The following is a 27,196-nucleotide window of genomic DNA, read 5'->3' as shown; positions in this document are numbered from 1 at the left end:
TGTAGGTGCAGCAGATTTCGAATTAAAGCAAAAAAAAATGATCATCAGGGGTTGATGATTATTCAACTCTTGTGTCCAAATTAATATTTTTTTTTGGCTCGCCCCTGAGACTTAATAGCTGGCGACGAGTAGATGTGTATACTATACACCACTGCCTACCCTTTTCAGAGATACAGGCGTGATGTTATGTTATGTTACGTTGTTAAAAAAGAGTGTCTATGTGTTAAAGATGGACGGACTACCCCGATAGATGTAGCGGGCGTGTATAATGTCTCGCATATTACATTATTTACTTACTACATTGCGGACATTTCATAAACTTTACATTGGTAACCACAAGAGATAACACGTTACAAACATGTAATTGCGATCTTAATGGATTTGCGTATAATATAGGAAATTGGGTTAGTTTGTCAATCTACACATGATTTTACTATTATGTAATGTTAAACGCATTTAATCATACGTATATGTATGTAATACCGAAGCAGAGGTAGTGGTCCAAGTGGTGAGAAACAGCGACGAAACTGGATGTAATCGATTGTTTATCTATTATTTTTACTATCTATCTTTTGTGCTATCTCTAATTGTTATTTTTCTTGTGTGTCTATGCAATAAATATACTTTATTGCACACAATAAAATACAAATAACAGTATAAATGGGCGGCTTTATTGCACTGAAGCGATTTCTTCCAGGCAACCACTACCAGGAATCAGCCATGAAAAATCGTGAATGCGGGAGGATGCAACAACAAAGGGTATAAAAACAGTAAATATTTATACAAATACACTACACATATTAATACATACTCAATATATTACATATTTATACACGATGTAGTGCGTGACATCGTAACGAAAAACACAAAAAAAAAACTCATGAATTTTGCGACGGAAAATTCAGAATCAAGGTCTCAATCAACCCTCAAAGCTTTCGTTACGATCTCACTAATATCCTGTCTCTATAGTCTTGCACAGAAAGAGGACTTGCTAAAAACCTAGTGTACCATGGTAATTGCCCTACTACTTACAGCCTTTATAACATATTTTTCTCGACTTGCACCTCCAGAGCTCCACCAGATAAACCCTGAGAGATTTCAGTGCTCAAGACTCGTACATCATGAGCAATATAATGTACCCACTTTAGGACTCTGTCGCACTAACATATTTGACATTTAGTGAGACTTGCAGTTCAATTTGTCAAAAAAGTTAATGTGACATGGTACCAAAGTGTATACATATTAATGCTCGTGACCGTACTTTTTTGTATTGAACAACGTCTAAGATACATGAACAATTTTGTTCATCCTCATTTTTAAAACCTATATTTATTATATTTTTTCCGCTGCAGCTAATGATTTATACTGTACAACTTCTGCTTTCGTCCAAGATTGAACCCGTTAGAGTCAAGGCCGATCGTCGACCGCAATCTCTGTTGCCATCATACTGGTCCAGTCCTGTTGGACAGTACCTTGAAGTTGCTATCATTGGCAACCCAACACCAGTTTATATGATTTAGTACGGTAAGCTAATGGATTGCTCTTCGTCTGTCGTGTGGGTTGAGTAGTGGTTTACCAATCTCATCAACCCTGGTGTCAGGGTTATTATTGAGCCGCCAAAGGCCCTTGTCATGGCTCATGTAACGACTACATACTTACATAAGTAAATAGTAACCGGGACCAACGGCTTAATGTACCTTCGGAATCACGTATCATCTTACTTTCGGACAATCAGGTGATCAGCCTGTAATGCTCTAACCAAACTAGGGATCACAAAGTAATTTTTGAGATATGTCCCCACCGGGATTCGAACCCGGGGCCTCCGGATCGTGAAGTCAATGCTCAATCAGTGGATCACAGAGGCAGTTAATGATAACTTAACATGTATATATTCAACAGTGGCAGTTAGGCAACTATTATAGGCACAACGTACAGACAGACACAAACTGATGCCTGTAATCTATCGAAGAGAATATATCTACCAAAAAAAATTAGCCAAGACGAAATCATATCAATCGCAATGTCAAAAAGTTATCAGTGTTGATGTGGATCCATGCTTCTAACTCTACACTCCCTAATTATACCCTTACTTCACAAACTCTATACATTAGGCAAAATATGGGTCTGTCCCTTACCGGGTGAGAGCCTTCAGCGCTCCCCATTTGTCCGGCCAAGTAGTTAATGCCATCTGCGGCAAATCTACAATAAGTCACGTAAAAAAAAAAAAAAAAAGGTCTGTCCCGTTTAGCTGATGCATTTGATACTTTATATGTTTAATAAGTTTAGACAACATATTCTTTTTAGACACCAAATACTCAAATTTGGTTTATTTGGTATCATCCAAACCTGAGTTATGAGGGTTAAAAAAATCGACGAAACGTTTCAAGCTTTCTATGTTTACAATTAATTCTCAGTCCGACAGATAAGCGATCTCTTATGTGTGTGTTATGTTTACTTTATTTAATTTAGCTGCTATACTGCTTTTTTTATTTGTATTTCATTAAAAAAGTACCAACTTCTATATTTTATAGCTTTTTTGTACTCGTTTTAACGCACTAATGTAACACCAAATTGACGTGTGAGAAACTGTGGCACAATTGGCTAAATGTGGGTCAGTTGACTTCCTTCTAGGTTACATTTACAAACATGTAAATGTGTAATACGAAAAACAAATAAGTTGAGAATATTCTATTAGAGATGATTCGAAATCTATATGCATACATACATAATATATATTAACTACCGGGTGAGCTTATTCAGCACGCCCCATTTGTTGGGTCTTTATATTAAATGCCATAATTACGATAAGACAGACATACATACATAATTATTAAAGTCCGTAATCAATATTGTAAACGTATAACCCTTGCCCTGGGATACGGGTGAAGATCTCAATGGTTGCAGATGCGGATATGGGAGCTATCGGTACGGCAATGTAGGAGGGGTAAGTCCCAGGGACTGTAACCTGGAATCTGACAGAAGGCAGCAGTAACTGTCAGTACTATTGAGAGGCGGAGACCTAGTATGGCTTTGAAAAGTAGCATGGAGAATGCTACACCGACAAGAGTGATGTGAATCAATATTGTGCCGTGCGGAGAATTGCAATAAGAAAGAAAAACACGGAGATATTGTGAAGACACCTTTCTATGCTATAACGGTATTGAAGCAAATAAATACCCACAAAGACTAGAATTAATGAAAACGAACCATTAATAATGCTGATTATAGTTAGCACTATAAGCATAAGAATGTTTTCTGATCTTCTGTGGTATTTTCCGAACTTAATTTTTATAGAAAAAAATAAACCGAAAAAACGTTAGGTTTTTAGGTTAGGTAAGCGGTTTCTGTAAAACGGAGTAACGCTAGGGAGTTGAATGATTTATATAAATTTTAGAAAGTACTTTAATAAATCGTAGGCATAATATTACGATTGTTTGAGGTTTACGCTGTTATTATCATAATTAAAACACATAATACCGGGTTGTAACCACGTTATTATCTAGAATATAAGACTCCTTTCCAATTTTATCAGTCTTCCTGTGATCAAGGCACTTGCAACAGTGTTAGAGTCCCATATCCCCGATAATAACGCGGTAAGAACCCGGTATTATGTGTTTAATATTACGATTAACAAGCTAGTACGCCTGTGCGTATACTTTGTAATATAATTAGTTTACATCAACATCTAATTTCGTAAAGCTACATAATCAGATGACCTAGAATTTGTTACAATTTGTAGGGCCATCGGACCGTGCTCGTTATATCACGTACCTCACATATTACGTGTACGTACACTATTGACCACGGTGCATCTGAGAGTAGGCATATAGCGATTGTATTACGTCGTTGTAATAATTATTAATCTTCTTCTTCTTTGTCCTTCTTTCCACTTCCCGTTGCAGGGTTGACTTTTCCAATCATGCGGCGCCAGGTATTTCGCTGGCAAATTTTAATAGTCTTCTTTGAGACGTCTTCATGTCCCTCTGGACATTTTGTCAACCAGGTGGTTGTAATAATTATTAATAACACAAAAATAATGTTTAATAGAAATTATTAAAAAACTGTAGCCATACGGGATAAATCCATTTTGACAGCTGTAAGTAACTACAGTAACTACACTTAATTTCCTAAAACCTTAAAGATTTTTTTTTTAAAGAAGAACGATCAATATGTTTTCGATTTCGTCGATCAATTATCGCATAAACGCTCATAGTCGGATCTCGGCCTAAGAAATTATCGTTATCTAACTGATAGCAAATTACAATGACCCATATGTTGACAGGTATATAAATGGTAGTGGGAAAATATAAGGAAGAAAATCTAGAGCGATAACTTGCAACCTGTATTTAAAACAGGACGTAGACAGGTTGGGAATATATATATTTTCAAAGCTGGTAATGTTAAGTATTATAACACATAGACGTAACTCACAGGGGTGGGCTTAGCCTTAAGTACAGTTTTTGTTGACGTGACTTATTGTAGATTTGCCGCAGATGGCATTATTGGCCGGACAAATCCTCAAGTACAGTCATGTACAATATCATTATACCCACTTTAGAACCCTGTTGCACTATCATATTTGATAAGACTTACGGTTTAATTTGTCAAAAAAGTTAATGTGACATGGTTTCAAAGTGTATACATATTAGTACTCGTGGCCGTACATAAACATAACCTCACTATTTCACAATTGTGCTAGTCAGATTACATCCATTGCCAGATGAACTGAGAATCTATCTTACTTAAAACCGGTTATTTACGTTTATAAACAGTTTTCTTTGGAACTTTGACATTGGCAGAATCATCGTTCACGTAACGATGCAGGCATAAACAACAAGAAAGAAGAAGAAGAAGATGAACTGAGTACCCACGCTTTATCGACATTTCTGTTATACCAACGTATAGGTAGGTGGAGAACCGTAGCGCTACTTATAATGGTCGTTTAACTGTGTTAGTGGAAACTACATACAAGTCAACAAGTCATAAGTGCTAAATCAGAAGCACACCCCGGAAAATACAAAAATCGAATTCTTACCATGTTCCGCGTAAGTGCGAGCGAGACAGGCAATCTGGACTCGCTCCCTGTTACTCCTTAGCGGCTACGGCCATTTAGACTAAAGTAAGACCCAGCAGGGGTGAGGTAAACCTAGCTCGGCGCCCGATACAAATTGGCGCGGGGCAGAAAGATACCGTGCTACACGTACGTAGTAAGTTATTATTCTTTATTCTAAAGGCTAAAGACCGCATTATGATGATTATCATTAGTGGTTACTAAGGTGACCAGAGCCCTTAGCTAAGTTGTAAGCGATTACGAAAAATACTGTGAAATCTAATAAAATATATTATCACCTTACTCTTTACTTTATTTCTTTAGAAAAGGTTCAGTACGATTTACTCTGAACCGGCGTGCGTGTATGAAACGATTGAAGAATATGGAGGAAGCAAGAGAAGTATGTCAGGGTCGAAGCAGAATTCCATAGTCTCTGCTTACCCTGGTGGGAAACAGGCGCGAGTTTATGTATGTATGTGTACTTTACTATGTCATATTAAGAAGAAAAACAAAACCATACACCTACCTAAGTCTCCACCAATGACAATTGTACTGTTCCTTTCTGACGTCACCAGTGAAGACATCCCACCTCCACCTGTCCATGACCAGGGCAAATGGCAAGAAGGCCAACTTGTCCATAGCCTGGGTGAAGAGATAGTTGATATCGTGGGCTGTGTCGTCTACTGAGCGCTGGACTAGGCCCAGGGTCTGCAGATGCCGAGGCGAAGACACGGAGAGGGCTATCGTCTCGCCGACGGCTTCGTGGAAACCTGTGGACAAAAGTAACATTATTTATTTGGTAGTTTACAGAAGATCGAGCCCATATCTCTTTGGGGTACACAGACATCACGGAATTCCACTCATTACCTTACTTATTTCGCAGTTTATTGGTATTTAAGACTCTAGTAATTGATTTGAGTGGGAAATATCAGTAGTTTAGCTATTACACTACTTGCTTTTTGTTATTATGGATAATTACTCTTTTGTAGACAATGAAACTATTACGCACTAAAATAATGATCCATATATCAGCAATAACAATATAATAATTACGTACAAAAAAACTAGTAACAAAAAAACTAAATTTTTTTTTTCATTGCAAAAGCGGTATATAAAGCGAAATTTGATGGTAGGGCTGGCAGAGGAAGACCGAGAAAGACTTACGTTAACCAAATTGGAGATGTTCTTAGAAAAGGTTTAATACGATCTACTCTGAACCGGCGTGCGTGTATGAAGCGATTGATGAATGTGGAGGAAGCAAGATAAGTGTGTCAGGATCGAAACAAATGGAATTCTATAGTTTCTGCTTACCCCGGTGGGAAATAGGCGTGAGTTTATGTATGTATGTAACTAGTAACAACAAAGTAATAACCTAACAAGATTTTCATGAATATCTTAATAAATGTCTAAAGTCTGCATGGATTGGTAAAGTAATTGTTCTAACGCAACTCTCGACGCAACACGCAATACAAATCACATTGTAATTGAAGAACACGTATTATTCCATTTGAAGTGTAGACACCATAGGAATATAGTAAGTACCAACCTAAAAAAACGAAGAAAAGTGTTCTTTTGCATTCACTTTAAAGAAGTCTGCCGGAAGCCACTAATAACATAGACAAACAGACGTGACATGCGTATAGATTGCTCGTGATAACGCAGACAAAGCAATTGCTCTCTTTTGTTTTGTGCGTGGTTAAAATTTAGGAAACTGTGTGTGTAGCAAATTGCAATTTTGCTTGTGCCCGTCACGCCCTGGTTGCAAATTTGGACGGCCATGACTGGAAATCGAGATAAATTTCGATGTTTTCCTTTAATTTGCAGGTTTTTTTTGGTGTTGGTATAGGTAGTCTAGGTAGAAATAAGACTACCCACTTTAAAGACTATATCGCAAAGTGACTAGATATCCAGCTACCTACCTTACCTTCCCTTAACTTACCTTTTATCTTATAGTGACCTCATCGTTAAATGACATTATACGCCAACTTACAATAGCTTTAATGCAAACCAAACTAGTGTTCTGACGTTCATTAGTAATCATTAGCATAGTGATGTATCAGTCGAGATTAGGCCGATCGATTTTGTTATATCTAGCAAGGACAATTTTATTCGTTTTTATGGAAGTACTTTTTTGAATAAGTATCTTTAATAAGTAGGTATATAGTTCAATGGATTTAAAATCTCAACACTAATGGGCACAATGTATTTTTTTTTTATTTTGAGAGAGCTAAGTATTCAACGACACCAGATAAAAACTTAAAGTATAGGTCTAAAAAATATTTCCTTTTTTTGTATAGCGAGACAAGAAACGAGTTTTATATCCGTAATTTTCTTTATTTTCGTAATTGAAAATACCTTCAAAAAATAAAAAATAAATCTAAGAATATGGTATTACAGGTATCGATACAGAGCCGAGAAGATGCCGAGACTGTGGCGTGGAGAAAGCGATCCGGAAGCCAAGTAACCTGCTCCAGATTGATAAACTCAGGCGCAATGCACTGGCGGAAACGGCAACAACGCTTTTTTGTTCTTACGTAACTGTACGGGCGATTTGTCCCTAAGTAACATTTATTGAAAAAGTCGTAAAAAAATATTTTTACGCATGTAACGTAGGTAATAATGTCAAAACAGGGGTGGCCAACTTTGAGCAAAATCGTCTGAAAGAGCTCGACGAAAAACGCCAAACACAGGATCGTCCCAAACCCATCTATAGCTACACTTTCAACTCGGATGGACAGCTATTCTGCCTCTAATGTGACTGGGTTTTCAAAACAAAGTTTGGCTTTGCCAGTCACATTCGAGCACACGAGAGAAGAGACTGAGGTCGCCGTTGTCGGATACGACAAGGAGGACTATACATATATAGGTAATAATATTTCCAAACTGACTTCGATTACACTTCTTGTCTGCTGGAACGCGGATCTCGATGAGACAATGTAAAATATATTGTGTCGAGTCATCATCATCAGCCCATTACAGTCGCCACTGCTGGGGCACGGGCCTTCCCTATGGATGGATAGGGAGATTGGGCCTTAAACCATCACGCGGGCCCAGTGCGGATTGATGGTTATTAACGACTGCTAATGCAGCCGGGACCAACGGCTCAACGTGCCTTCCAAAGCACGGAGGAGCTCGAGAGGATTTTTTTGTAGTAGATTGTGTCGAGTATCTTGGCAAAATAGAAGTTACAAGAAGTAAAATCAAAGATTTATCCTCTCGGAAACAGCTGACAGTCGACGGCACGAAGAGGTCTACGACCGGTCTCACCAGTCCTTGTGTCAGAAATATTAGCTATTGAGCCGCCAAAAAGCCCCTGACATGGTTCATGTAACGACTACGCACTCGTACTTACTTAACTAAATAGTTAAGTAGCCATAAAATAATGTCGTTAATTTGACTTGTGTAATAAATACATTCAAAATACACAAACATTCATAAATATGTACATTTATAAATATCGCGAAGAGTAGAAATCTGTTATTCGATCCCTACATGCCAACAAGGGATAAAAGGATTACTTAGATGAAGAGAAGAAGAAAATAAATACATTCTCTACACTTATTTATAAACAATAAAAAGCAATTTCTTCAGATAATACTCTACACATATACTTAAATAAATAATTGTTTGATACATAACATTTTAAGTAAGCATAAACATTAAAATCTAAATATCTATAGTAAAAGAAAATAAAACTTCCTTTTAAACCTGTCTGTAAAACCGTGCAATACATAATCGATACAAATTAATTAATATGTCTACTTATAGTAAAAGTTCTCTTGAATTGGGATCAAAGGTCGAAAGATCGAGAACTTATCAATATTGAGTAGAAACAGGTTGTAGAACGATGATAATCTAAACTTGACCTCAATGTGCAAGCCGAGTACACAAAAAAGTGTCATACACAGATCTAGAGAAACACTGGAAGAGGCAAGGTGAATTTATTTAAACGAGTATTTTCACGAGTTATGTTTTGTGTTTTATGTTCGCGTACATGTGCTTCAATATTTAAAAGGAAGGAGAATGCCGTAATTTTGTCATAAGTAACTACTTCCCCGAAGTCGTGTTCTCGTGTTCGATGTTGATCTACAAGCATCGGGATTCACAATTGACTATTCAATTATGGTTTTATCTCTAACCCGAGCTTGGAAGGGATATTGGGCGTTTCACAGGACAAGCGGGTACGTAAAAGTTATCGGGTTTAAGCTTTTCCAATAGACTTAATCACCATCCGTTTCATGTGTGGTTTCAAACGTGGTGATGCAGTTGGAAACACAGGAGTCGCGGGCTTAAATCCATCGTCTCAGATGTTTGAGTCTTTTGGCTGTTTATTAAAAAATCGCTTCCAGTCGACATAGGTCGATGTCGCCCGGTGGGCGAGCGAGATGCGCTAGTTGTGTAACATGACACCGTAATCGCGAGGTTGTATTAATTTCCGTACATTTTCTATGATCCATGCGATAAACTACCGTGCAGGCTTTCAGAAGAAAATTATTATTTTTCTGTTGTAAGCGCATTTAATTTAATTTGAATTTGTGTAGAATTTCTCGCTTCGTAATATAGGTAAACGAGGTAATTAAAACTGATAACAATACGTCACAAATACAAACATAAAAACTAGTCATTAAATAACCCGCCCCTCACTGTTCCCGGAGCAAAGGTGCCCACAACACTAGCCGCATTACCGCGCTGAATGGCCAGTCTTTGGACCAGGAACGAGCCGAAGCGGGAGTCACCTGTTTTCTCCCTGAGCCTGAGAGCCAATTCTGATACAAAGATTTTGGTGTCCGCCCCCCAACTACCAAAGGTCTCCACGGCAACGGGCACGAAGTTATATACAGGCAATTAAAACTGTGGAAATTATAATCTTTATTTGGTTTAGGGAGAGTAAATATATCAATAAAATGAAAGTAGATTGATCTTTATAAAATTCTTAAATCTCGCAGCGTAATTTAGTACTCATCTCTGTATTCGAAGTTACTGAGGTGCTCGTGTTTCTCAACGCGAGTTTTGCTTTTTACATTTTGTAATGTACTTACTTACCGTATCAGATTCAATTATGTAAATAATCTTTGCTAAGATAACGTTTCTTTAATCACCTAGTTAGCGCAGACTTATGAGACGGATAGTTTTATTTTAGTATAGTTAGTAACGTGTTTTTGAGCCTTACATCCCAGGGTACACAATTCGGGTATAAGAAAATTATTACTTTTTTGACACGATGTATTGTAGATTTATACATTGTTTTAAGTTTACGCGGTTATTATCAAAATTAAAGCACATAATATCGGGAGTCTCATATCCCCATTTAAACGCGTTAAGAACCCGTTATTATGTGCTTTAATTATTGTAGATTTGCTGCAAATGGCATTTGGCCGACAATGCAAATACCGAAATTAAAAAAGAAAATAAAAATCGTACATTTCAGTGATAACTACGTAGTTGTCAGTCATTAGTTTTAGTTAGTTTAGTTTTTTTTTTGTGACGCGAGGGACTGCGTATAACAGGAACTACTACAATGTTTAATTATGTAGGTATTTTCTGTTATGTTTTTATATTATTATGTTTGTCGTTTCCATATCTGGGGCCTATGGAGTCCCGGACTTTTGTGTTATTTGACATATAGTATATAATTTTGTTTTTAAAGTTGTAAATAAATGTAATAAAGTTATTTAATTTAATTAAGTCTAGTCATTAGTTGTAGTGACTTATTATTTTAATGTGCCCAAGTCTCCCAACTCCCAACAGGTTAAATAGGTATGACACTCAATTCAACTAATGTATTTTATCACCAATATATTATACATCAGATGCATACCAATATAAAATAATAAATATAAAGGTATAATATTAAATTACGTTGACATCACAAAGACTATACAGGATATTAGTGACATCGTAATTATAACTTTGAAGGATGATTCAGACCTTGATTCAGCCTAGTTATCAAGTGGAATTTTACGTCGCAAAGGTATGGAACTGAACCGGATCTGTCAAATCTTCAGGTTAGGTAAGCGGACCCTGTGAGAAACGGAATAATGCTAGGGAGATGACGAAAAGTATGGAACACAAAAAATTTCATGAATTTTCCGACAGGAAATTCCACTTGATATCAACTCAGAGTCGTGGTCTGAATCATCCGCCTTAGTATTTTTTACTATATGACTAAACACTGTATAATAACATAGACTGATTTAGATAATATGTATCGTGCCATCTAAAGAAGTAAAAGATTGAACACGTGGGTGCAATATACTTTACAATTGACAGACCTTAACAATTACTCGAGGAGCTCGGTGGCGCAGCGGTAAACGCGCTCGGTCTGCGATTGTTGAAGTTAAGCAACTTTTGCAAAGGCCGGTCATAGGATGGGTGACCACAAAAAAAAAGTTTTCATCTCAAGCTCCTCCTTGCTTCGGAAGGCACGTTAAGCCGTTGGTCCCGGCTGCATTAGCAGTCGTTAATAACCACCACTCCGCACTAGGCCCGCGTGGTGGTTTAAGGTCCGATCTCCCTATCCATCCATAGAGAAGGCCCGTGCCCCAGCAGTGGGGACGTTAATGGGTTGATGATGATGAACAATTACTCATTTTGTAACTTAACAAAGAAAAAAAAGTGTTAATAAAGTGTGTGGTTTTCGCACTTTGATGCATGGGCGCTTAGCTTCTATGTTATTATTTCCCACCGTTGCATACCTATCTTTTCCTACCTTTCACTATCACATAATATTAATGTACACGCCTGATGCGCATAAATATTGAAATTAATAAGGAAATGCGAAAAAATATTGCACACTTTATTATGAAATTATTATTTTAATTGCGAGCAAAATTGTCTATTGCTAGAAAACTACTTCGTTTTACAACCATGTATAAATAAAATAGCATTTGGACTCAAACTTAAGAACTTTATGGTTTATATTTTATATGCTGGCGGAATAGAAGTAACTTTTTGTTTTTACCTACCGTGCTTTTGAACATAAGTAGTTTCACTTGCCCGAACTAAGTTCATAGGTGGGTATACAGTATGTTAGTAACACGAAAAATTTGAGGCATGATTCAGGCCATTATTCTGAGTTGATATCAAGTGGAATTTTCCGTCGCAAAAGTGTAGAACAGAAAATAATTTAAAAAACACTAATATTATCATTAATTTTCCGACAGGAAAATCCACTTGATATCAACTCAAAATCATGATCTGAATCATCCCCCTCACTATTTGCTACGATGTCAGTAAGACCCTGTATAAAAATCAATCATCTAGCTTTTTTTTTTTTATCTGGTTAGTCCACCAACTGCTCTTTCACGCCATTTGTTCCGGTCCAGTGCAAGTCTCAGCCACTGTTTTCCTCACAATCTCATCTGACCATCGAGCTAGTGATATGCCTCCACATCGTACACCATCTTTTAAAAAAAAAAAACTTGAACAAAAGAATCAAGCTTTAAAAAACTTGTTTCAAAATTACCATTACCAGATGACTCGCATGGCAATAGTTTCTTAGCCCTTTTCCCTAAAATAAATGTTTGAAAGTCGGTAATTAAATAAAAAAAAACTCTCTCTCTCATTAGGGACTTTCCAGGTTACGATGCCCAAAAATAATATAGATGGTGTTATTACCTATTTTCTCATTAGTCGGGTACATAATTACAGATTCGTACAGAAGTATATATTAAAATAAATGTTGCTTGATATTTGGATCACGTTATGTATATACTTGTGTTGCTACCCACCTTGCTTCTTTTTATTTTGATCAAAATAAAAATGGGTTATTAAAATACAATACAAAAACGCTTCATTGCACATATAAACACAACACTTAAAACAATTACAAATGTGACAGGAGAAATCGGTAATTGTGCCTGGGAGTAATAAAAAGGGTCATCATTTATACCCAAAAACACAGAAGGATGAAATTAGAAGGTTACATGAAGTAAAATCTTTACAGCGGTATCCCCAAAAACAATATAATTTGTTTTAACGTATCCTGGAAAGTACCCCATTAAAATTAAGCCTCCTTCACACTGTGAAGACATGCTTGGTACGACAAAAATAGCCTTACATAGTATCGCGTCTGCTTCGAAATAGAGCACAGGCCGTGCTATAATTTAATTATAACCTTCGTAAACTAATATTAAGTCAGTCTACGGGTATACTTCAAGGGATAGTCGTACTTTTGAAGTATTTACTTAAATTATGAAGTGTTCAAAATCAGTTGCAATAGTGTCTGCAATACATCTACTATGTTTATTCAAACATGGTAAGTTTATTATAAGTAATTGGATGAAAGTGATCTAGTTTAATTCTTGAAGTCCTAATTTACGTTTCTCTTTGTCTTGACTGTTTACATTTAAATATAAATAATTTTGTAGAGTCTTCGACTTGATAAAAATTTTGATACTTAATTTAAAATTATACCTAGCTTTCTCTTCTACAAAAAAATCGAGTACAATACATAAAAAAACCTGTAAATAAGCATGTAATTTTTACATCAGGAGCTATTAGGAACCATTATACCTATTTGAAGAGCGTAACTCTGGAACATTAGCTTATATCCGGCCAAGTAGTTAATCCTATATGTGGCAAATCTACAAAAAGTCACGTCAAAAAAAAGCATATCCACAAAGTTATATACCACAGGAGATGAAGTGTTTTTGATGTGATTTTTAGCTTATGTAAAATATTCTCCATACTGCATGATAAAAAGCCTTAAAGAAAGCTGCAGGAGGATATTTAAATAATATATGACAGAAATAGTTTTTATCGGGTTTTCACAGACACTAAAACTACATTTTTGTTCTATGGGTTGATGTTGAAAACGAACATGAGACAGCTTAATAATGTTATTGATATTAATCATGTTCACACTGTAATGTTACATAACACGGTTAGTTGTATTTGACATCAAAATAGAAAAAGGAGCTCAAAAAAAACAGAAAGCTACCATAAAGACACCATTATCTTAGTCTTTGGGAAAATCACGCAGCAACAATTTATAAGACCATTCACTTTAACTTGCCTCCCTAAATTACTAATAAGCAGCTTTTAAGTATCAGTTTCAAGGAAAACTCAAAATGCCACTGTCTTCCCATGTCCCAATTGATACAAAGTAGGCTAGTAGACAGGAATGAAACCTTACGTTCACTCGCCACGGATTATCGACCGACGATGAACTTGGCTTAAATTTTCCCTTACAAGCAAATACTACAGCCTTGTGTAAGTCAGAGGCCAAATAAATGTGATAAGAATTAAATTTATACCTCGACTTTGTTATGAAATCATCAATTAAGCTGTCATTCTAAGGATTAATATCACATAAGAAGTATTGTTCACGTCAAAAGGTTCTGCACTTATATAGTTTATACGTCAAGCACGTAATATTATAAGAATTACAGCTTCAAGTTTGATACAGAGAATAACTTGTGCAAAATTTGTTAGCAAAACACATTGTAATTACAATATTTTTTTATATTACGCTTTTTTGGCTCAATAACCATTTCAAAGTATCGCGAGTCTCATATCCCTACTTTAAACGCGGTAAGAACCCGTTATTATGTGTTTTAATTATGATAATAACCGCGTAAACTTAAAAGAAAGAATTCCGTAAACTATAACTTCTTATTATTTTACTTTCCAGCATCGTCAATCCTCTGCTACGACTGCAACAGTGCTTTCGACCCTCGATGCGGAGCAGAATTTGACCCGTTCAGCTTGGGTGTCGTCAACTGCTCACTGAAAGACCCTTTGGATCACATACCAGATATAGAACCCACTTTTTGTCGATCCATCAAGATGGAAAGTGAGTATTTTGTTTCTCAGAATAATATTTTTTTTGCAGTTTAGATTGTTTTTTATAGATGTTAGGTTGATAATCAATTCATGACTTTCTGTGTTAATGTCAATCTTTTTAATGTTATTCCAAGGTTAAATTCCAAATTAATTTGGAGAAACAAAGTCGTTAAATGTATAATATTCAGTGCTTACTTTCCTATAATTAATTTTCGCAAATTCAGTTCCGTCACCAATTTGTTCTAATTTTAAATTATCATAATTTTACTCAGCAACGCAGACTTACCTTATTGTCAGTTACATAATTTTCTTCATTTTCTATTTTTTTTTTCTTTCCAGTCATCTAGCTATCTAAGATTCACATCTAATCTCAAATTCATCATTCACAGTATACGGCAAAGTTCGGGTAGTCCGTCAATGCGGATATTTACCAGAAGAGAAATCCGAAAACTCGTGCCGTCGACAATCTGGGAACGGGGATCTGTTTGTCACTTACTGCAGCTGCGATACCGACCTCTGTAACTCTTCTCCTAAGCAGCATGGCGTCTTGGGCCTTATACTTATGTTGGTAATCCTGTCTAGCTTCTAGAAGCTAGCTTTTGTTGATTAGAATAAATTATTGTGTTCATTCTTGTTTTTATTGTACATCTGTAGCCTTCCTAGATGATATATCGCGGCTGACTTTGCTAACTGAGGTATCTGCAGTTTTCTGCTAAAGTAATTTGTGTCTTATTGACAATTGCAAAAGGCACATTAGTTTCGCAAAAATTGTAGACACGTCAGTTAGCGACAACAGCGACGATATGAGAGGGTCGCTTCATCATCTATGCCATCCAAAGACCCTCAACGAAAATGCCAACCGAGCGACCGCTACTGCCGCTCTTGCATTGGCATTTAAAGTCATTTTAAAAATTGTCACAAGAACACTGCTCAAATCATCTGACAAACATGTAAAGGCAAAAACATGAGATTAAGAGTCTTCTTGGCGTTCATGCGGTCAACTCCAGAGTCGTTTTACCTAACCTAAGTTTATTTACATAAGCAAGGCAATCGCCTTTCAACCTTCTGACCTTCCAACAGGAAAGGAAAGACGCGATCTCTGACATTAGACACCATGGCTATTTTATTGTTAAGATTGTTATCTTTTATTAGTAAGTATAGGTAACTTTCATTTAGAAAATAAGAACTATTGCGTTGGAATTTGAATAACTTTTACAAAATAAGTTAGGTTCCTAAAATGCAGGTGTATCTGTTCCATCTGCAAATGGGTCGTTCTTCTTTTTTATCGACAATAAAAAGACATTTTCTCGATTTATCGGATTTAACATCTTTAAAATTATAACAGCAATAAATATTTTAAAACATCTTGGTAACATACTTTTCTTTGCAGGCGCATTCCAAAAAATATTGGGACAGAGTGGCCCTTTTCATCTGAGACAGCGTTTCAATTTACCACTCTGTCACATAATTTTGTGAAAAACGATCAAGCTACGTTAATAACTAATTGAGGATCCGATTAGTATTTTGCTTGTATTTTGAGTATAATAAGATAACTATATTTTTGGACAATCATAACATGTAATAAAATTCTAAAACATAACTTATCAGAAGCAGAACGAAGGACAGATCATTGTCGATAAAAAAGAAGAACAACCCAAATATGCAAAAGTAACAGAATACTGTTACTTCTGCTATAACATTCTTGTAAAATTCATTCTTTAAAGTGTATTAACTGATTTCTTTTTACGAATAATTAGTTTTTATTATACGGTAAGTAATAGAAATAATATCTTAGGTTATAGTTTATGTGAAGCAATCACGCTACAACAAATCATTATTCGAAATATAACATAAAATAAATGACGCGTGAATAATAACAATTTTTATTTAGTGCTTAGGTATTCATATTGCGTTTCCCATTAATCAAATCCGTACAATGTATGTACCTGATACAGAAAATCTAAGATCGAAGCTATAATTAATTATTATTTACGTCTGTCGTTTCCATATCTCGGGCCTAAGGAATTCCGGACTCTTTGAAGGCGTGCGTGGGGCCGAAGTATTATTATTGTTATTTATTTTATTTTTAGTAAGTATCTACTTTAGTTTGTGCAATAATTTAAAATGTTTTTATTAATCATTATTTTAATTCTTAAGTGACTAATTGTATTTAATTTATTTTAAATAAATAAATTCATTCCCTTTTAAAGGCTAAAAAAGGTAAAAGATAAAAAATATAATAATATAAAACTTACCAGGATTGGCACCGTCTCTGAACACCTTGGGCTGGTTTCTGTACGCCAGGAAGTATTGAATGTGCGCCATCTCGTGGTGAGCGGTCACTAGATCCTTCATGTCCACGTGTGTGCACATTTTAATACTGAAATGAGAAAAACAGAAGATAAGGGGGGGTTAAAAAGGCCACATCGGAGCAATTCATCTAAGAAAGCAATATTGCAATTTGACATTTTCGCATATAAAAGTAAGTGCGCAAGGCGAACAAATGTCAAAAAGCAGTATTGCTTTTGTAGATGAATTGCTTCGATGTGGCCATTTTAACTCCCAAGATGTCGTATAAAATATGTCATCATACTTTTGTCTTCTTCTTACTGGCTACTACTTATCTGACTATTCAGATAAGTAGTAGTTCCTCTGAACTCCAATATAAATAAAATGAACAACCTACGAATTTCGAAAGCATGAAAATTGGACTTCAAGGATCGTATTTTTTATTTAGTAGGTAAGTTTATAGTCGTAATAGATGAACAACAAAGTTTGGAATCTTTAAAGACGACAATTTAAGTTGCATTTGGTTTTCTAACTTTTTTGACGCGACTATTGTAGATTTGCCGAAAATGATATTATCTACTTGGCTTGACAAATGCAGATACAGAAGTCCCAAGGTGGCAGTGGATTGGCCTATGTGGAGACAACTCAAACAGGCTGAGAGCCCACTGGTCTGATGGCATCTACGGAGGATCTTAGATCTTAGGTGACTTTTAAGCAGATTTGTTCAGAACTTTACGCACCGATAATCATGACGGTTGCAAAAGTCCCAAGCTGAAGGTTGGCAGTGGATGTGCCTGTCTGGAGGCTGCTCGAATACGCTGAGAGCCCAGAAGTCTGGAGGCATGGCAGACATGTTCATAGAGGCGAAGAATTCCTCTGCCAGCTGGAAGATTGACTGCGGTGTGTAGCCCTGGAATTTATGAAAATTGTATCGTTTATTTAAGGACAGACCACCCACAAATAGAATTAATGTAAAATGTCAATTTATGTAGTGACAATGTAAATTGCCGTGCTAGCCGAGATAGCCTATTTGGAAGAACGCTTAACCCTCATTGTGTTAGGTGGCAGGGTCGAGTGCAGCACGGGCCTAAAGTAATGATTTACGAATTCATGTGTGGATCACGTGTTCAGCAGGGGAGAAAATTCATTATGAGGAAAACCACATTTCCGAGAAGCGCGTTTTGAAGGTGACCTAACCTTTATTGGGGTGGTTGTGTTTTTGCGGGTTGGAAGGTTAGACAACGCTCTTACCACTAGACAATGGAGTTCGTTATTCTTTAGCATTTTTTTTCGGGCAACCATTGAGTACAGTCATGAGCAATATCATGTACCCACTTTAGAACCCTGTCGCACTATCATATTTGACATTTAATGAGGCTTACGGTTTAAATTGTCAAAAAAGTTAATGTGACATGGTTGCAAAGTGTATACATATAAGTACTCGTGGCTGTACCTATTGGTACGTATTTATTAACATAATTCAGTCTGGACTCACCTGTTGAATCATCTCCGGTGAGACATCAACGAGCGTCTTCCCAGGGTAGGGCAGGGTAAACGGCACGATGCCCGACCAGCTCTGGCCCCACATGTCTCCGAGAATGTGAGCAGGGATCGGGGCTGAACGGGAGATCCTCTCAGGTCCGTACGCTTCCCTGAGACGACGACGGACATAGGCGTGGAGAAGGTCGTACAACGGCTTAATCTGAAAATGACGATTGAGTGTTTGAAGTTCATTTATTATCATAATAGGTTATTATCATAATTAAAACACACAATACCGGGATCCCGGGTGACTGTCAGTCATCCCGTGATCATGGCAACACTTGTAGCGGTGTTGAAATATCGAGAATCTCATATCCCTCATTTTAACGCAGTAAGAACCCGGTATTAGGTATGTATTTTAATGATGAAAATAATAGAGAAGAACATACTGTAATCTAATTGAAGATGGATTACAAAGCACCAGAACTAGTATATTTAAACTAGATGACGACTGAAGAAGCAAAGTTTCAGTTTCAGTATGTAAGGATCGCAACAAGTGGAATGCTATAGTTCTACGGGCACCCATTTGAATATAGGTAAGTAGGTTTAATTTATTTAGTGTATGTTATTAAGAGAAAAGTTTTTTTACCTGTTCCCAAACATCATCAACTTCTTGTCTCAAGTTTCCAGACTCGTAGGGGAACATCCAATAGGCAGACGCGTCAGTAAAATCTGTAAACATTATAAAATTACCATTAATATAACGCTTTTGCTAAAGTGATAATACCACCTACGGTAAAAATATTATACGCCTTTAGTTATTGCAGAGCAATAAAGTCAGTCTGTGTAAATGCTGTAATAATTCTATCAGGCGTTTTATTTTTGATTAATCACTTACTGTTCAATCTAGCAGCCTGGTTGGTCAAATCCACAAGTTGCTCATATAAATCTCTGACTCTTCTTCCGGTATTTCTTCTCCACTCAGTCCAGACGTGTTGCAGTTCGTCCCAATCCCTAGAGTGGGACATTATAAATTGAAGTTCAGGTTGCAGATGTAGTCCACATTTGAATGGCTCGTTGTATGCGCAGATCTCAGCAGTGTTGTATACTGCCAGCATGTCGTTGATAAGGCGGTTGTACTGAAATTAGAAAAATATCGGATTTAATAATATGACGGCGTCACGGCTCACCACCTATCACGTTGGTCTGACAGAAAGCTTGGTGAGGTGTGGGTACTTAGTTCATCATGGTGATGGATGTATCTCTGACTACCCCAATTGGGATATAGTCATGACCTTATGTTACGTTATATTTGTATAATAATCTTGGAAATTGTTTTCGGACTCCGTTCGTATCAAAGGTCGCTTGTGAATTTGCCCACCCTATTAGGAACTACAAGGGTGAGTTTAGTGGTTCACGTATACTGTAAGACAAGATATTATAATGTAAGTACGTATATGTACTTACTCTATCAAGCTGATCAGGCGGCAAGGCGGCAGGCCCGATGATGGACAGGAGACGAAGTTGGCGAAAGGTTTGGAAGTCGCGAACTGCTCCGCGAGGGATCTGCTGAGCTGCCTCCCATAGCCCGCGCTGGAATAGTGTGTAGCGCTGCTGTGCGTCCAGCTAGAATTTAGAATTGAACTAATATTAGATACAAATACTAATACAATACAAACACATTTAGTATACACAAGTAAACGATAAATAAAGAGCAAAATATAAGATAAAAGTAAATATACTTTATTCTTCTTCTTCTTCTTCAACCCACATGGGGTTGTGAGGTGAATTACCAACCCCATCAACCCTGGCTTTACCGTGGAAGAAATTCTATCGCGCACAAAAATATTCGGCAACTCCAATTTCTGCCGCACCATTAAAAAGTGGAACGGGTTGCCGGCTCAAGTGTTCCCTCCTTCTTACAACGTGGGGTCCTTTAAGCGAAGCGTGAAGAAGCACCAGTATGGTAGTCGCAGCCAACAAGAAACATTTATTGAGAAGCTGTGTAGATTCATACAATATTACAAATAAAGTCATTATTAAGCATCAAGGAAATAAGTAAGTACCTAATAATTAGTCACATTATAAACATTTGTCAATTTCAAATATCATTGTTGTTCAAAATATTCATTCCAGTCATAAAATTCCTTATCAACTAGCCAATTTTTTTGACGTTTTTTAAATGTCTTACCCTCTAACAATTTTATTTCGGTGGGTAAGTGATTGAAAATTCGTATGGCTGTTATAAATACACTTTTATATTATACTGAACCGTTTGATGATGGAAGATAAAAGTTATATAAATATTTGGAACGTAAGTTCCAAACCCGATTCGAAACTGACTCATTGCGTTGCTTTTCAGTTGCTACTGCAATTAGGGCTTCTCTATGTTTGCCATCAGGCACAGTTGAGCCAACTTACTTGAACGGTATAAAAAAACAATAACAAAATTTTGATGCCCAGTACTCTACAGAATGGTGCCACAGTCCAAGGTCGAATGCAGTGGTGTCATCAAGTGACAAATGACAAGTGACAGTCGGCATGTTAAGTGTTCGTCAAATGGACCATTTATGACAACCGTATAAGGCATGGCGAGGTGAAAAATTTGCATAATTCCGTACTCACAGTGTTTTGCGAAAGACAAACCTACGGTATTTTGCCATGGTCAATTCTGTCATTCATCATGTCAGCTAGCGATAACAAACTCTTTATTCCTAACTGACTCAGGTCAATATTTTCCATCCATTGGTTCATAATATTCTTATGTTGTTATTCCCATCACAATAATGGGGCTACGATTTTCTCTTTGACTAAAAAAAGATCTTCAAATTTTTTTTCTTTCCATTTTTACGTTACGATCGTGGTGATTTAAAAAAAAACTGAGCTGCTGCTACGTATGATGTGTCTATGCACATTCGGATCGTATTATATTGTAATTTTTATTTTAAGGGTCATTTTAAGAAATCAAAGCAATAACTTCCTTTTACCTTTACAAGCCAACGCACTTAGAGCGATTTATCTAGAATTACTTTTTTTACAGAAAGCTCAGTGAGCTAAGGATACTTAGTTCATCTTGATGTAGATGTACTACTGACTACCCCGATTGGGATACAGACGTGAATTTATGATATGTTAATTTCTAGTTATTATTGTAATTATTCTAATGAATCTTTACATTTCACTGTCCGCTTTATAAAATTTAATTTGTCATACTTTGTAATTGGCTAGTATAAGATTATTAACATCTGAATTTTAAAATTAAAACACAGCTTATAAAAATCTTAATTTTAAGATTTTTATAAGCTGTAAAGTTAAACAATAAGTTAAAAATATGAATAAAAAATAAATAAAATAAAATTACTATTTTTAGCCGACCACCAGTCAATTATCTCTCGGAGAGTGATCAAGTGTAAGTGTAAATTAAAATGAAATGACATCAATCTGATGACTACCTAACGCATGTAACAATAATGACTGTAGCAAGTTTTTCTGTAAGAAGCTGTGATTAAAATGACTCAGACCACAGTATAAATAATACCAGTACCTACAGGTAGTTTGCAGCACGCTATTTGTCTCAGTCTCAATGATTCATTCTAATTGACCGACGATGTCATATTTAGGTGAGGCATTTATCTATTTTTGTTACGGGAAATCAGTCTGTATCAGCGTTGCCAGACGTCCCGATTTTTAAATCGAATTTTAACGTTCCGCACGGGAGAGGCTAAGTCCCGCTTTTCGGGAATAACTCGACCGTACGTGCAACGTACTAAGAAAGCGCGGGCGGATGGCACAGAAAAGTGTGTAATAAATAAAACTAATAAAACTTTAATACTTAAATAAGTTCTAATAAATAAAACTTTTAAAAATTTTGATTTTGATTTCCGTTTTTTTTTATTCAAAATACGAATAAGACTCAACTATTTAACGATAGGGTAAATCTGGTCAAATATATTATATTTTTATTAAAATACATTTTCTATGCTATCTTTTCTCACGTAAACGTAATTTGAACTCAAATTAAAAGATAAATATTCAAAAACTTTTTATTTTATACGTTTTTTTTTTACTATGTTCCGCTTTCGAGGAAATAATCCCGCTTTTTCACTCACAAAGTTCCAAAAACTCGACTTGGCAAAAAAAAAAAACTGGTAACGCTGGTCTGTATCTTAATTATCGTTTGACGTCTTTCGTAGTATTTGCGTTACCTGCGTTAGACCTGTAGAACACTCGTCCCGGCGAGGTCTGACCTGTAGCTAACATGGGCAATGTGATAAAATTTTGGTGCTAATATGTGAACCCAAAAAGTCATGTCGTTCTGTCAAAATACGAACAAAATCACGTCACCCGCATGTTAGGGAAAACACACTCTTTGATTTCGACTAAATATATTAAATTGATCGATAATTTTATCTCGTTGCACATATTAGCCCTGGTGTGCACGCGGAAAATGCAAAAGCGGGCGGCCCAAAGAGACCTGCGGGTTAAAATGGCCACATCGAAGCAATTCACCTAGTAATATATTGCGTGCTAGTTTACTTTTATATGCGCAAATGTCAAATTGCATTCTTAGATGAATTGCTTAGAGGTGGCCATTTTAACATCCCTGACGACGCTCGGTTGACCGGGAATTAAAAACTCTCGCCATGTCATGGGAGCAAGCTACAGAGGCTGAGGAGTGGAAATCTGTTATTCGAGCCCTACATCCCAATAGGGGATAAAAGGATTACAAGAAGAAGGAGAAGCATTTGCTTTAAACGATTATTGTTTACCTTATTGTTTTGCATAGATAATCTTTAAAACTACTTACTTACTTATTGACACTTTTACATTAATCCCATTGTAGGATTGTAAGGCATTGCGGTTTCATAGTTACTAGGGTATACATAGAGTAGTCAAGCATCAAGATCTGTACTTGCACTATACCTGACTAAGATGTAGACATGAAAGTCTACATCTTAGTCATTTCACCTACATCTTTTATGGACTCTACACTACACTAGTATTATAAAGAGGTATTGTTAAAGGCAATAGACTAATCTATTTTAGTCACCATAAGGTTCATCATATCCATACTGGAATTTCGTGCACCATTAGCACCAAATCAGTAAAATGATCCGTGCTTCGGAAGGTACGTTAAGGCATTTGTCCCGGTTATTACTTACTGATGTAAGTTAGTAGTCGTTACATGAGTCATGTCAGGGGCCTATGGCGGCTCAGTAATAACCCTGACACCAGGGTTGATGGGGTTGGTAATCCACCTCACAATCTATACAATAGAAGAAGAAGACCAAATCAGTGGCTGTCAGAAGCAGTGAAAGTTATTTTTGACTACTTGTGGTTCTGGTGATTCCGTTAGGAATTACGTGTGTGAGCATACATATAAAGAAGTAAAGTTTGTCAATTTGGATGAAGGAGGTAATCTTTTAAATGACTCATCCGATTTAAAAAATATATTTTGCCTAAATGGACCATCATGATGGACTTACTAGGCTGTATAATACTAATAGCATAAGAATCAAGTCGCGGTCTTAGCTAGTGTAAATTAAACCATTCAATGGCCCCGATTCCTGCAGATACCGCCTAATTTTATATTAAGTTATACCCGTCATTTTCTTATCCAGCGAAAAGGAAAGGGACAGATGATTATCAACAAGTTAATTTTAAAACGAATGAACAACCCGGGCGAATAAAATAGGCATCTCGCTGGCTTGCAATCCGTTTGACGGGCTGTCTACTTAACTGTGTCGGGTTATTGACTGATGAAAAATTTTTAGACGGTTGGTTTAGATTTGTGCTTAAAATTGACGTGTGTTCCATAAATTTTATGCTTGTCGATTACCCGTCCCTTTCCTTTTCGGCGGATAAGAAAATGACAGATATAACTTAAAATAAAATTAGATGGTATTTATAGGAATTATCACCAATGTCCTTTCAACTCTATAATCAACTGGCTGCAGTTAAAAAAAAAGCAATTATATGCCTTTGAAAAAATAATTCTCAATGAATCATTGCTATTTAAAATTGTTTTTCTTGACATTCACAATTATGAGAATTTTCATGTGGATGAAAAACCCGGATGACTATTTTAAAACAATGAAAAATTACTTTAGGTAATTTAATTTCATAATTAAATGCCGGAACGAACTTGCTAGTTCACACTGTTTTTCTATACAAAGTTAGGTGTAAAACCTATAAACAAAAATAAATGGCTGGAAATAATTTTTAAATACTTCAAATTACTTAAATAACCAACATTCGAAATTTAAATAAATAATACTTATATAAAAAATATTTTAAAGTTCTACGCGCATTGCTTCCAGAAGTAAAAATGGAAATAAGATTAATTCTTATTTTCACAGTAAGTAAGTAAGTAATTCATTAACACTACAGCCTTGACGAGTTGATCGTCAGATAATCTCGGAATTCACTAAATCTTCACGGTTATTCTTTGCATGGTCAAGTTCAGATTACTCACTCGATTCATATCAGTTAATCGTTCTTTTTTGTGGAACCAAGTTTAAGTTTAACAATTTGTCTTAAACTTTGTATTTACCTCGCAAAACATTCGAGTATTATACAATTCCTGGATTCCTTAGCGGGAGAGTCACACTTTTAGTGTCTCGTCCTAAATTATTTTATTCTTCTTCTTCTATCGTGTGGATTGTGAGGTGGATTACCAACCCCACTACTAGTATTTTATTACTGTCTACTTATTTACATTATTGTCGTGCATCGAGGTATTTATTTTCATATTCATGAGCTACTTTACTTACTTTACAACCTTCGAAGATATTCTGAACTTACTCAAGATGTACTAAATGTCGTTAATAAACTTCAATCAAAAAACAGTAAGTAAGTACCTACACTGAAATTGCTTTACAATGATTTAGAGAACAGGGGGATTAATATTTGCAATAAGTATTGCTTTTTTGGGGGAGGCCTATGCCCAGCAGTGGGCGTCATACGGCTGATGATGATTGCTTTTTTAGATGAATTGCTTCGATGTGGCGTTTTGAACCCCCCAGGAGTTAGGTATCTATTCTGTCATATACAATGAATTGAATGGAAGTAAGCTAAGCATTGACAGAGGTACATCCATCGCAAGACGAACTAAGTACACTCACCTCACCGAGCTTTCCATACTTTGACTACCCCGATTGTCGTGAGCGTATGTGTGTTATGTTATGTGAGTAGTGTTTTCTAATTGTTTGTTTGTTTTTTTTTTGGCTATGTGGTCGTTACATGAGCCGTGTCAGGGACCTTTGGCGGCTCAATAATCCACCTTGACACCACCACACAACCCACACGATAGGAAAAAGATTTTCTAATCAACAAGCACAACTTAGGTTGAGCTTTTCAAAGGGTTCTGTCTACATATCTCCCGCGACCGCTTTCATCCTGCCTTTTTCGACAATCCTTCTCGCAACATGTCCTCATTTCCTCAATTTCCTCAATGCATGCAAAATCCTAACATCCAGAACGCATCTTACGCGTTACGATATTGCGAAACACCTTTGTGTCATAGTGTGGGAATGTCCTTTGGTATACGACAATGAGGCGCACACTCGGCGTGTGTTAGTGTGTGAATTAATAGGCTCATTATATTTTATTGTACGGACGTGCGCTGACATTGGGGAGGTGAGTCCTCTAGTTGTGACTACCTCGGCTTTGTTCTGAGAAAACGTTAAGGTAGGATATGGAGCGATTTTATTAATGCCGGCGAGCATACCAGACGCATGTTGTAACTGTCGAAGCTGTGGGTATAGTACTAACAATGTTTTAAGTAATCTGTCAAAGCTACAAGTCGTTGTGTACTAGATTCAAGATAAATTATGAGATTCTGATTACTAAATAAATACAGATATAAAAGTAACGAAAAATATTTTCATTTTTCTACGTATTTAACTTATTTAAGAATTTGAATCAAGAAAAACAATAAGTCAAACACTTTATCACGTTTTTCTATGACGTCACTGTGTGTTTTTTCATACATATTCCATAGTAATTTAGTGTTTTAACATTTAGTAAAAAGTAACTGACTTGACTAGTTGGAAAGTAGCCTATTACAGGACATCAAGTGCAAAGATAAATGTTAAAATGAAATATAATGGTGATAGATTTGAGTGAAATTTCACAACTTTTCAACGAAATATTATCAAAGATCTTCTTCAATTCTGCTTTACACCACGCAATGATTTATGTTGAACAGAAAATAATTATGGTTGATAAATTATGTTGCTTTTTTAACCAAAATTGTCTATCTCAATCCAGTAGGCGTCAAGATCTTCAAGACGAGCTCGTTCCCAGGGGTCACGCTCGCGCCCATGCTAGAGCCGGGCTAACATTAGTTAAGGATGTCACCGTCGACGGATACGTCTGGGAGGACATCATCATCATCATCTATCCAGTAAATATAATTAATTTGTTCGAAACTAATCTCCTATGCAATAAAATATCCAGAGACAATAAATAGTACGAGGTTAACCAACAAACCAAACAATTATAGAGTATTTATTATATTAACTTTAGTTTTACTTTTAGGTATTTATATCTTGTTGCACCATCCCGCATCCAAGTTGTTTGTAAATG

General features: G+C 36.3%; 2 protein-coding genes across 2 annotated transcripts in view; one reads left to right on the top strand and one right to left on the bottom strand.

The window, feature by feature from the left end:
• Positions 1-27,196, bottom strand: part of LOC126369378 (angiotensin-converting enzyme) — a 161,342-nt gene that overhangs the window by 121,885 nt on the left and 12,261 nt on the right. Inside the window, exons 2-8 of the mRNA XM_050013754.1 lie at positions 20,075-20,233; positions 19,506-19,746; positions 19,257-19,339; positions 18,621-18,827; positions 17,866-18,035; positions 17,092-17,216; positions 5,577-5,820 (exon numbers count right to left, since the gene is read on the bottom strand). Coding sequence (XP_049869711.1) covers positions 5,577-5,820; positions 17,092-17,216; positions 17,866-18,035; positions 18,621-18,827; positions 19,257-19,339; positions 19,506-19,746; positions 20,075-20,233 — 1,229 coding nt within the window. The remainder of the gene's footprint in view (positions 1-5,576; positions 5,821-17,091; positions 17,217-17,865; positions 18,036-18,620; positions 18,828-19,256; positions 19,340-19,505; positions 19,747-20,074; positions 20,234-27,196) is intronic.
• LOC126369580 (uncharacterized) lies at positions 13,082-15,425 on the top strand. Its single transcript, XM_050014062.1, has 3 exons — positions 13,082-13,088; positions 14,685-14,846; positions 15,226-15,425. The coding sequence occupies exons 1-3, from the start codon at positions 13,082-13,084 to the stop codon at positions 15,423-15,425; spliced, it is 369 nt and encodes a 122-aa protein (XP_049870019.1).

Source organism: Pectinophora gossypiella, chromosome 9, assembly GCF_024362695.1.
Source record: "Pectinophora gossypiella chromosome 9, ilPecGoss1.1, whole genome shotgun sequence".
In the NCBI taxonomy this organism is placed as follows: Eukaryota; Metazoa; Arthropoda; class Insecta; order Lepidoptera; family Gelechiidae; genus Pectinophora; species Pectinophora gossypiella.
This window is presented reverse-complemented; position numbering and strand designations above follow the sequence as displayed.